The 13,233-nt window shown below is 43.6% G+C and overlaps 1 protein-coding gene across 2 annotated transcripts in view; it reads left to right on the top strand.

Annotated features, from left to right (window-relative positions):
- clip3 (CAP-GLY domain containing linker protein 3) overlaps nt 1–13,233 on the top strand; it is a 38,346-nt gene that overhangs the window by 1,197 nt on the left and 23,916 nt on the right. For both annotated transcript variants that reach the window (XM_031304069.2, XM_031304068.2), the window contains exons 2-3: nt 5,254–5,623; nt 11,875–12,014. In XM_031304069.2, coding sequence (XP_031159929.1) covers nt 5,263–5,623; nt 11,875–12,014 — 501 coding nt within the window. In that variant the 5' untranslated portion in view covers nt 5,254–5,262. The remainder of the gene's footprint in view (nt 1–5,253; nt 5,624–11,874; nt 12,015–13,233) is intronic.

Genomic DNA, 13,233 nt, shown 5'->3' with positions numbered 1-13,233 from the left:
GTCTGTCTGTCTGTCTGTCTGTCTATCTAGCTATATATCTATCTATCTGTCTGTCTGTCTATCTGTCTATCTATCTATCTATATATCTATCTATCTGTCTGTCTGTCTGTCTATCTATCTATCTATCTATCTATCTATATATATATCTGTCTGTCTGTCTGTCTGTCTATCTATCTGTCTGTCTGTCTGTCTGTCTGTCTGTTTACGTAAAATGCATTTGTTAATAATTTGAAGTCAAATTTGACGTTGATCGACTGTATTTGTAAATCTCTGTGTGAATGCCTGATGCAACTGTTAGCTTAGCATATAGCTGCTGCTGCTGCTGCAGACAGAAGATGACTCAGATTAGGAAACAACAGAGCTGCTCTCTGTCTGTGTGCATCTGTCTGTGTGCATCTGTCTGTGTGCATCTGTCTGTGTCTGTGTGTGTGTGTGTGTGTGTGTGTGTGTGTGTGTGTCAGATACATATGATAAAGAGGATGTTACTGGTTTAGCGTTATGTTTATACATTTTAGGGGTGGCAGTAGCTCAGTCAGTAGTGAGTTGGGGTTGGGAATCAGAGGGTCGCATGTTCAAGTCCCCATACGGACCAAAGTATGGTGGTGGACTGGTAGCTGGAGAGGTGCCAGTTCACCTCCAAGGTGCTCTGCACCGAACCCCCAGCTGCTCTGGGTGCCTGTCCATCGACAGCTGCCGCCTCCTCACTGACATCTCTCCATTCGTGCATGTATACTGAGCGTGTGTGTGTATTTCAGGCCTGTGTGTTCTAACAACAGAGTCTGTGAAAACATTATTATTAATATTATTTAAATGGCTTCTTTCTGCTCTCTCTGTGGCGTCGTTCACACTGCAGCTCAGAGTGCAAACACAGATGAATTTATTCTTCTTGGTGACTCAGATCTGATTGTTTCGGTGAACCGGCAGCCTGAGATTGGCACTGAACACCAATGTTTAGTGCCAATGCAGGAAGGATTTAAAGGTCAATTCACTGTTTTTGAACCCTATCTTCCCATGCATTAGTGTCTTATGGCGTTTTTCCACTACATGGTACCTGCTCGAACCCTAACCCTAACCCTAAACTAACGCGACACACACACAGAGCGTGGAAGGTGTGTAGTGTTGTTGATTCTCGGCATGTGGCTGTGTTTGCCAGAAGCAATGATGACGCAGTGATTAGTGACGATTCTCTCCGACCAATCAGGAGTCTGCAGGTTTTCACGTCACCTTTTGGTATCGCCTCAGCTCGCTGGGATCCTCGACGGAGGTGAGACTAAACAAAGTACCTGTTGGCAGGTAACAGGGACTTTTTATCATAACGGAAAACCAAAAAAGTGTCGAGCAGGTGTAACGGATGTGTACTCTCTCTCTCTTGCGTTGTGTTGTGTTACAGACGAATCCGTCGCTCTTCGTTGGCTATCACAGCCGTTTATTCTGGTAAACAGCAGAATAGTGTCTCACAATCGCATTCGTCACCATAAAGAGCTCCAGTTAGCTAAAATGAAAATAGAAATGATCAGTTTACTGTTGCCACGGTTGTATCATAAAAGTTAGTTTATCAAGCTAGGCTAACCAGACTAGCGAGCCAGCACAACGTGGCGTGCTTTTTCATTTAAGCTAAAACAAAAGAAACAAAAACAAAACTGGCCTCTAATATAAAATTTGAGACCTCCCGTGTGGATGGATATACTACATGCACATCATATACTACATAACATTATCCCAATGAACACAGTTACCTAACTATAACAGTGGAGCTCAATGTACGCGACTTAGCATGAAACAGGCTACTGCAGACTGGTGATGGTGTGTATGAATTTACCCTAAAGTCTGCAGAATAGCACCAATAGATGGCGCTCATGTTACATAAAAAGCCTGTCTCATATGGGAACTACTAGCCAAATGAAAAGTTACCTTTTAATGGCAAGTGGAATTATTAACTCCGCTACACAGGTACCATGTAGTGGAAAAACACCATTAGTGACTAACGTGAACAACATTTTTTGAGATATGTGCAGTATTGAGCGTGAACCGGGCCTGAAAATAACCCTTATTGGACCAATGTTCAGCGTCAGTTAGCGTCCACTAAAAGTTGTGTTTTTGCCGCTGACAGGCTCAGATTATTATTCTAAGTGTCTGACAACATTATGGAAAGGATCCCTATCCTATCTCATCTCTTTAAGTTGTGCTTTCCTCTCCTCCCTCCCTTGGGATGTGTGATGATGGAGGGAAGGATGGAGGGAGCGGCCGGCTGCTGGATGGGTTTCAGAGTCTGGTTCATTTGTTAAAGTGGAGAGTAGATTCAATCCAGTCAGGCCTGTCAACTGCTAATGACGGACAGGGAGCGTTAGCATTAGCCTCTTTAGCTGCTCTGCCGGTATCAGAGCGATGCAGTGGGTCAATTAGCTTTCTCCTCGTCTATTTCTCTCTCACAAACACAGCAGAACAGAAAACCCAAGAAGCCAGAAGACAGTCTAACTCACGTGTCCAACTCGAGGCCCGAGGGCCGAATCCGGCCCACATATCAATTTAGGTTCACAATGAATTTTGGCCTGTCTAGTTTTTGTCACTTTTTACAACATTTTGTTACCTTTTCTGAAGTTTTTGTTCACAGACTTTTTTTCGTTGCCCTTTTGCCACTATATATGGATTTTTTAGTGCCAATGCCGATACTGATTTTCTTTTCATCAGCCTTAGCCGATGATCTATACGGGCCGCCGATTTTCTTGAGCCGATATTTGGAGCCGATACTGCTTTTGCTCCCTCAATTTCCATCATAAAAATGTAAAACCCTGCCACACTGGATTTGTTTTCGGGAATCTGCTTTGCCATTTCTTTAAAAATAATAAACAAAAACACAGATCAGTGTCACTTCTGCAATCATCTCACATTCATATCACCCAAATTATGTGTGCAATGTGCATCATATGGATGGGTGCACTGCATAATATGGTTAACTGTGCAAGGGTGAAAGGCTTTCATCAACATCTACAACACAGCCTTGATGATGCATTGCTTGCTGACATATTATAAGGCAGATATAATCAGGTCATCACAAAATGTCCTTTGTCAACACATTTAAATAATTTAAGAAAACAATAAACCTGAAAAGTAGCCATTGAAATAAAGTGCTTGATTTGTAATTTAACTTTAACTTGACTGCCATGGTGCTGAAAGCCTGCCAGGCTTCCAGGACCAGCACTCTGCTAGTGGGGGAGGGGCAGTGCATGGTCTGCACGGGAACTGCAGCGTCTCCAGCAACACAGAGCTGCCTGTGGACGCCTGTCTGTAAATAATGCCGGGAATATGGATGATATGATGTATAACAGCTGTATACTACTATCTCTGTATGGATGATATGATGTATAACAGCTGTATACTACTATCCCTGTATGGATGATATGATGTATAACAGCTGTATACTACTATCTCTGTATGGATGATATGATGTATAACAGCTGTATACTACTATCCCTGTATGGATGATATGATGTATAACAGCTGTATACTACTATCCCTGTATGGATGATATGATGTATAACAGCTGTATACTACTATCCCTGTATGGATGATATGATGTATAACAGCTGTATACTACTATCTCTGTATGGATGATATGATGTATAACAGCTGTATACTACTATCCCTGTATGGATGATATGATGTATAACAGCTGTATACTACTATCTCTGTATGGATGATATGATGTATAACAGCTGTATACTACTATCCCTGTATGGATGATATGATGTATAACAGCTGTATACTACTATCCCTGTATGGATGATATGATGTATAACAGCTGTATACTACTATCTCTGTATGGATGATATGATGTATAACAGCTGTATACTACTATCTCTGTATGGATGATATGATGTATAACAGCTGTATACTACTATCCCTGTATGGATGATATGATGTATAACAGCTGTATACTACTATCCCTGTATGGATGTGATATTATTTCTATCTTTGTTGACGGTCTGGCTCAGGTTAAACTCTTTGTGAAACATGAACAAACACAAACAATGAACGCCCCAGAACTTTCTTTAATTATCCAGTTTGACAGTCAGTTATAACGGAAAAAGAAGATACATAAACTACTTTAACGTAGATTTTCTTTAGAGCTTTATTACGTGGTATCAGATCGGTGCATAAACTCCAGTACTTCCCGATACCGATACCAGCGTTTTAGGCAGTATCGGAGACGATACTGATACATTCCATCTCTAGAAAAGCTATCGGCGAACGCAGCAGCCGCGTATCGGCCGATGCCGATACACGTAAAAACGCAAATATCGGCCCGATTCATAGGCCGGCTGACAAAATCGGTCTATCACTAGTCAGGATATACTGTTTTTTTCAAATGCTATAAAATTGTATTAAACACAGAAAACTCAATGAAAGTAGTCATTTATTTTTCCTGGGAAAAACATTGTGTTTGCATTTGTCCACCGTACATCCACGTTATTTTTTTGGCAATTTGGCAGAATATTTCGGATATAATAAACGTTGAAAACGTGTTCAAATTTGGTGTTTGATGTTTTTTTGCCCCCAAAGTCGCCTTCCAAGCAGCACGGCAATGGTTATGTTCAGGGTTAAGGTTAGGGTTAGCTGCCTGGAAGTCGACGTTGGAGGCTTAAAACACCATCGAGCCTCAAATTTGACTCGAGGACAACACAAGGGTTAATTTTAGGACTGTCAAAATAACGCGTTAATTTCGATTAATTAATCTGAGATTAGCTAACGCTAAACGGTGTAAAGTTTGACTGTTTTACTGTAGAGGATTCAACAGCGGGATGTAACAATCTGCAGCTGCTGTCGGAGAAACAACACAGACGGTGCGTTCAATGAAACTGGTAAACTACAGCCTCGTGGTGCATTTGAAGTTATTATAAATGTCCTTTTCCCATCTGGTGGTTGTTTTTGTCATTCAACAGCAATTTACTAGTGAAATAAGTTATTGTTATAGTTATACATTATTATTAAATCATTTAATTTTGACCGTATGGCCTTAGCAATAAACAAGCCGTTCTTTAATGTCACCAACTGTTATTTAGTACCCTCTTTTTTCTTAGCCGTTACGCAGCCCTAGTTAATTTACATTTTTATTGTACCCAAGGTGCATTCGGACGAGATGTGTGTGTTTTAGCCTGCGGTGAAAGATGTGTAGCCTTTCAGCCGTGCTGATGTGAATGTACGTGGCCCTGTTGACCGGTGTGAGTGTTCTGTGTGGTCTCTCTCCTCTGATAGGCCCTCACCATGACTAAAGAGGAGAACCTGGAGGTGCAGGAGAAGGACAGGCACGACCGCGAGGAGCAGGAGGAGGACCGCGTCCAGAAGGAGGAGGAGGCGCTGACGGAGGAGGAGGAGGAGGAGGAAGAGGAGGAATATGAGCAGGAAGAAGAGAAGGAAGGAGAGGAGAGAGCTGACGTGGAGGAGGTGGACGAGCAGGAGGCCGAGAGAGAGGAAGAGGAGGCTCCACCGTCTGCTGAGCCCGAGCCAGAGCCTGAGCCCGAGCCCGAGCCACTGTCAGTGTCCGAGTACCAGAGTCCGGTTCACGAGCCCCGCCGCCGACCCATGGTGCACCCCTCCGCCCAGGCACCGCTGCCCAAAGACTACAGTAAGCCGTACCACCTTAAAGAATGAAAATGAGTTTCACAGGAATCATTTTCATTCAGCAGTCGGATGAAATACCAGTCCCTCCAGAAAAACGCGATTATGCGATTGCATAATTCAATGCATAATCAGCCAAAGTCCACATATTTATGCGGGGGGCCGCATTTTTCCAAATACGCCGCACTTTCGCCGCATAAATTGTCGATTTCTGTGCAAAATATGCGGGGCTTGCATGATTTCCAAATCCCTGCATTTTCGTTGCAAAAAAGTCACACATATATCTTAGCAGAAAGTTGAAAAATGTTGCGTTTACTTCACACAAGAGCAGCCATTTTCCCCTGTTGCCATGGGAACGTTATGAAGTGACGTAATTACGTGACGTGAACATCATCGAAAAGCTGCAAACCCCGCGATGAAGCCACGATGAAACCGCAGTTTTTGCACGTTCCCGCAATTTCATCGCATAAAATTGCATAAATATCCCGCATATTCCATCGCATTTTTTAAGAAAACGTGCCGCATAATCAAGGATTTTTGCCCGCAACAATCACAAAAAAACTCTGCATTTTTCTGGAAGGACTGGCTAGCCAGCTAGTGCAGGAGCTGCTGTCGTTTGTGTAAGGGGTAGAGCTTAGATCGGGCCCAAAAAAAATCAAGTCCGACCCAACCCGAGCCCGTGCACATTGTGAACTGCAGAAATCTGTTCAGAATTATCTTAATGAATACCGGTAATGCAACAAGGACAAAGCATGTAAACTGCTGTTAGTTTATTCAGAATGGAACGGATCGCAAATGGATCCGAATGAAGAAACGTAAAAAAAAAAAAAAAAAACTCAACGCATTTCTCTGTGAGGGCTTGCCTCGCCCTCATGCTTGGAGAAGTAACAAAAGAGGACGTTGAAGGCTGACTATCATTCTTTTCTTTACATCCTCAAGCTCCATGTTGCACTTAAGCCCAGCAGGCCCGGTGTGATGTGTGCGAGAGGAGGAGACTCCGCGCATGACACGTGTTGCATTTTGTAACTATAGTCCAACTTGTGTAACGTTTTGGACACATTTGTTACTTTGGCCTAAATATAGCCTATATAGATAATATTTCTGATTATGGCATAGCTTTCTCCCCTCCCAATTACTGTGGATTTCCACTGGATGCGGAACGTCTGCGGACCGGCGGCGTCCTCCGCCGTCCGTCAATCCCCACCAGGTCCGGATTTGTTGCGGCACGGCTGCGGCCATGACGAGGACCCACGAGATCTCGCGAATTCACATAGAATAGAACCACAAAACCAGCAACAGTTAGTTTCCATCCAGAGGAGTAGAGGGGAAACTACTCTGTCAGTCAGTGGAAATACACACATTGACTTTAATGGAAACCTAATGACTCCGTCGACGTTCCGGAGCCGTTACGCATCCAGTGGAAATTGCCAGTTAGGCTAATAAAGTAATGATTAAAAAAAGCAGAGAATCTAAACTCTAGTAAGGGTTAATGCCCGGTATGTCAGGTATTAATGGACGACGGCGAGGCGTGCCCAGAGGACGGTATTTTTAAAACATAAGTTTATATTTTAATTCGTTTTACAATCTAAAAGTTTTTCCAAACAATAACTCTGTTCCCCTGGCTACGCCTGAGGGTTTGACTAATACCTGGAACAATCATCCCCATCCATCAGGTTCTTATGCAACGCAAACGTTGTTCACTCCTCCAGGAAATAAAAAGGACCTTAGATACGACTTGCCACCCTTAGCAACGGGAGATATTTATAGTCCGCTCAGCTGATAGAACCCTTCAGTTTAGTTCTGAGCCAGAAAGCTAACGCTATGCTAACACAATTTCAACACGTAGCTCTGTTGTTTGTGGTCCGGGAGTGCTTTCAGCAGCGAGAAAAATGAAAATAATCGGTGTTGCCTACACCGAGTTATCCTCCTGCTAGCGTCAGCACCCAGGCGGCTGAAACGGGGCAGGTTTTAAACCTGCTTTTAGCCTCTTAACATGTTCGAGATGTCATTACAAGTGCCTACCCATGTGAAGTGATTCCTTCTGAGTGAACACAGTGAATCTGACTGCAGTACATGTGAAAGAAATACATACAAGTTGTGCTAATTCAGCCAGTGCACATAGCCTGACTCTGTTTAGTCAACTGTCAAACTCATTTAATCCAATATTCCAAAACGTATTTTTTCCACCAAAAAAAAGATGGTCACGAATTGCCGTGGTTAAATAAACGTGGTAAAATAACGGCAAATATCCATTCCAGCATTTCCCTTATTCAGTCTCAGCAGAGTCCATGAACCAAACTTTCTGTGGTGAGTTCACATGTCTGTAAGAAAAGCAGGACAGCTGCGTACTCTCTGGTAAAATCAGGTGAAGATCATGTTGGTTACACACAGGCTCGGTAGTGTTTCTAGCTGAGTTGGACCAGAGAATATTTGGTGTGGTTGAGGGCAGAACGGCATCACCGGTCTGTTTTACACCAAATATTCTCAGTTCAAGGCACTCGTAATGATATCTCGAACATGTTAAGAGGCTAAAAGCACGTTTAAAAACTGCCCCATTTCAGCCGCCTGGGTGCTAACGCTAGCAGTAGCATAACTCGGTGTAGGCAACACCGATCATTTTCGTTTTTCTCGCTACTGACAGCAGTCCCCGACCAAAAACAACAGAGCTACGTGTTGAAATCGACCGGAATTCTCCTCTAAGGTATGTTTTCAGAAGAGATTTGAGGAATTTCAAAAAGCCAATATCAACGTTTCAGCTTTAGCGCCAAATTATCTCTTCACGCATCGCTCTAGAAAAAATGTGGACGTCACGTTACGGAAAGCTGAGTTTGTTCTGAACATTTTGATATGAAACACACAGGGATCAGTTATATGCAAATACCCTAAAAAGGTGAATTTAAGAAGATATGTGGAAATGCCCTCAGACCCCAGAGGGTTAAAGGTATTGCATGTTATAGATAAACAAGCAACAGGCAAACAGACTGAGGCGAGTGCAGAGCCCGGCCTCTCACTCTCATAAAATCCATATATAACGGACCACCAGATCCCGTGTCTCTGGACGGAGACCAGTGAAGGATATTAGAAGACCTTTTCCGGTGATGGCTGAGCGTTACTGAGCAGCCTCCAACTGAGAGAGAAGACGTAGATGTGACGTGAGCAACGTGTCTGAAAGTTGGAAGTCTTCTGGTAGCTGTGCCAAGAGAAATCTCAATCATTCCCAATCTAGCAGAGACGGAGAGCGTAGGTATATGTAAGGAGATAACATAGACACAGGATAATTATTGATCACTAAAATGATAGTTAACATTAGTAATTAAACTTAAACAGCTAATGTCCTGTACTATACGGTAATTTGCGACAGTAAGTACAGGATAGATTGATGTATGAAAGAGTTTTTAAGTCTTTCGCGATTGAAAGAATGAACTCTAAAGCGTCTGTTTGAAGGCAGAAGCTGATATTCTTTGTGCAAAACATGTATTTTTAACTGATAGACTACTCAGCCAAGCAGTGCCACAATAGAGCATGATACTCTGAATTACTGATGTGAAAAACAAAGACGTTATTTGGCTACTAGCTCCAAAGGATCTTAATCTATGGAGAAAACAAACACAGATGCAGATAAATTCTATATGACGGGTCCATGAGAGATTTTCGTCTATCATGACATCCAGATTGGGAGTTGACTGATTACTGAATTGTGAATCTTCACTGGGGGCAGTTGACAATTTGAGGGGTTTTCCAAAGATAATTTCATCTTCGTCTTCACAGTGTTAATAATGAGTTAACAAAACTACAAAAACACACTCTACAAAACACACGGAGCATGCAGCGGTAAAAGTACAGAACCTCTCTGATTCATAGACATCCAGTCTGTATTACTGACCGCTTTCATCGATCAAAAGCTCTGGAATGACTCCCGTTATGGACGACAGGCTCATTGGTATTCCTCAGACCATCCCGGGGTAGGCCAGCTCCATTATACACTCTGAATGTCGTCTCCGTTATCCAGCAGTGAATACAGAGAGCTCCTCCTCAGCCTGCCACACACTGTTTTCTGTCTAAATGTGAACACAGTCTGTACGTTTTAACAGGCAATCATTCATTCGTATTTATGGCATTCCTGCTGTCATTTTTTAAATTAATTTGTAATCCTTTCAGGCAGCCGTTGGTTTAATTTATTCACGCTTTTGTCCAAAGGTATCAGGTGAAATCACAGGAGTCAGGCCTTACAAGCCGACACGCAAGTTCAGCTATCAGAATAGGTAGTTTTTACTTTTCCTTTGACAGTTAGATACAAAACAGGATGTAAAAAAGTGACAAAAACGTGGAAAAAAATCTGACAAAATCATTAAAAAAAGCGTCAAAAAAGTTCCAGTAAAAGCAGAAAAACTTGGGGAGAAAAAACCCGATGAAAGGGTAAAAAAAAAGCAACTTAATCTCAAGTATTTATTTCCCATATATTATATATTATATTATATATTGACCAGAGATGTTCACAAGTCATTGTTTGGAAGTCCAAGTCGAGTCTCAAGTCTCTGGCCATCTGATCTGGATGCAACTATAAAGATACAATGTGCCTGTTCCCAGCATTAGCACAGCACTTTGCGATGGGTAGCTTGTTACCTGTGACGATATATATGCTAAATGTAACGTCTCTTTCACGTTAGCGTGTGACTGACCTATCTGGGTGCGTTTGGAGATGCCTGATGAAGTTCGACGTTGTTGATCCCGCATCATTTATCTTGGTGCCACACACCTTGCATGTAGCTGTTAGTTTACTGCCACTGTTTACCAAGTTATTGAAAGCAAAACTAATGACAAAAGGCACAACTCCGGGAGGACTTGGTGTCGCCATCGTCAGTGCATTTTTACACTTATGTGAGTGCGCGCACAAACGGCACAGAGCATGCCATAGACGCCGATTTATGTTTTCCTCCGTGGGTGCTCATGGGCGCACGCCCTTAAGTAGTCAAAAAATGTTTGCATTTCAGAACCTTAGGAAATGGACAGCGGCTGACACGAACACACACGCCTATTGACTCGATAATAAAGCCGTAAAGTAGACTATCTTTCACCTCAAGACAGCTCCACTTCTCACAAATACAGATAGGATTGGAGATGAACACATAACCGTGATCAGCTTCGTGGGAAATTACGAATCAACTCCACCTGTCTAGTAGCCTCTAGGCACACTATGACAGACGCTCCACTTAGCACCAACTGCAATGTTTAATTTTAAATGAATGTAGCCTACTGGCAGTCTGGCACTGGGTGCTCAGTATTTTCCGTGGGTGCTCCGGAGCTCGAGCACCCACGGTATCGGCGCCTATGGCGCATTCGTTACGTTGCACATTATGGCAAAGGGCAGGGGACATGCAGCTCGTCATACGTTTCCCCAAAGTATATGCCCTGTTAAAAGGAAATAGAAATACATGAATGAATTTAGATTTAAAAAGCAATGATTGCATGAAAACAGGTTGTTGACGAGTCTCGAAGCTCGAGCCCGAGTCAAGTCTGAAGTCAGCTGTTTGTGCGACTTAAGTGCGACTCCAGTCCGAGTCTCAGACTCGAGGCACCTTCTCTGGTATTGACTCCTGAGCTGTTGACAGTTAAGACGTTTGTTGCTACTCAGTGAAATGAAATCTGCCTCAGAGACTGCCGAGGCGACAGGAAGAGAATCAGCTCACGGATCACTTCTCATTTGATGACTGTGACAGAAAGCTTTTGGCATCACCAGCTCCAATGAGCTACTGTTACATTCCTCATTTACTTCTCGCTGTTCTTTCCTCTTATATTCATTTTTTTGTCTGGTACTTTCTTTACAGTACAAATACTTTGTTACTGTACTCAAGTAGATTTTTCAGATATTTTTACTGTACTTTACTATTTATTTTTGTGCCGACTTTTACTCCTTACATTTTTAACACGAATATCGGTACTTTCTACTCCTTACATTTGACAAAATTGGCTCGTTACTTTAGTTTCAAATAATTTCAGTGGAGTTACCGTTATTATTTTTCGCGTCATCAATACCAAATTCAATCTAATCGGATGGGAATATACGTTGCATCGATATTTCACTCTGCGTTGATGATATTGAAACGTTGACCATTGAAACAATATATCAATCCAGATGGACGTATCGTTACAACCCTAGTACGTTACCTATAGGTCCCCCTCTGTTTCTCTTTAACCGTAAGGTATTCATGGTCCTACTGGGTTTAACTTCTAACTTCTCTTGCCTCCATCCGTCTCCAGCTTTCACCTTCTTCGACCCCAATGACCCGGCGTGTTTGGAGATCCTGATGGACCCTCAGACCACCATCCCCGAGCTGTTCGCCATCGTGCGTCAATGGGTTCCCCAGGTGCAGCACAAGATCGACATCATCGGCAAAGAGGTGAGAACAGACACACCGACGCACTTTCAGCTTCCCTGTTTTGTGTCAGTTTTGTGGCAGCCCGGAGCACACAGGCCCACGAGTGAATCGTCCAATCAGGTGCGGCCATGGCGGTTGTAGGACGGTGGAGCCAGTTTTCTTTGCCTGTCAGCGGTCATTCAAGAGATTCAAGACTGATAACTGCTAGTGGAGAGAACATAAAGGGCCCTATCTTGCACCCGGCGCAGCGCAAAGCCCAACGCAACTGTCTTTGCTAGTTTAAGACCGACACAGTTGTCAGTTTCCCGTCCAGCGCCCGCGTCGTTTAAATAGCAAATGCACCTGCGCCCATCTGTGCGCCCATGGGCGTGCTGGTCTTACAGGGAGGTGTGTTCAGGTGCATTCTGGGCGTGCTGCTCTTACAGGGAGGTGTGTTCAGGTGCATTCTGGACGTGCTGGTCTTACAGGGAGGTGTGTTCAGGTGCATTCTGGGCGTGCTGGTCTTACAGGGAGGTGTGTTCAGGTGCATTCTGGACGTGCTGGTCTTACAGGGAGGTGTGTTCAGGTGCATTCTGGGCGTGCTGGTCTTACAGGGAGGTGTGTTCAGGTGCATTCTGGGCGTGCTGGTCTTACAGGGAGGTGTGTTCAGGTGCATTCTGGGCGTGCTGGTCTTACAGGGAGGTGTGTTCAGGTGCATTCTGGGCGTATTACTATCTTGAGGCAGCGGGAAGTGATCGCACCATTGACCAACAAAAACCTGGTCTAAAGTCAATAACGCAGCATTTCATTGTTATTTTAACAGCAAATTAGTAAAATGCTCCTAGACTCGTGCACAGCGCGCGCACACTATGCTTGTTACACACACAGGGACGCACAGCAGCACACACACATGCAGAAGATTACAAATAAAAAGATTACGGTGCAAATCCTCCATCATAACAGCAACAGACGCAGGAACGCAGCACAGGCGTACGCGCCCAGTGGAGAATTGGGGATACAGTCGTTCTGGCACAGAGCCTGAATCCTCACTCGACTGTCATTGTCACATTGACCCACTTTCAACGCTCTGGACACACACACACACACACACACACACACACACACACACACACACACACAGATAATGAACAATGAAATCCCGCTGAGCGGCGTGAGGCATTAAAGCTGTAGGAGCGAAACCTGAATGCTACACAAAACCTTACACATTTCCTTCTGTTCAAGACACAAATCCTGATCCAAA

This window comes from Sander lucioperca, chromosome 5, assembly GCF_008315115.2.
Source record: "Sander lucioperca isolate FBNREF2018 chromosome 5, SLUC_FBN_1.2, whole genome shotgun sequence".
NCBI classification, from domain to species: Eukaryota; Metazoa; Chordata; class Actinopteri; order Perciformes; family Percidae; genus Sander; species Sander lucioperca.
This window is presented reverse-complemented; position numbering and strand designations above follow the sequence as displayed.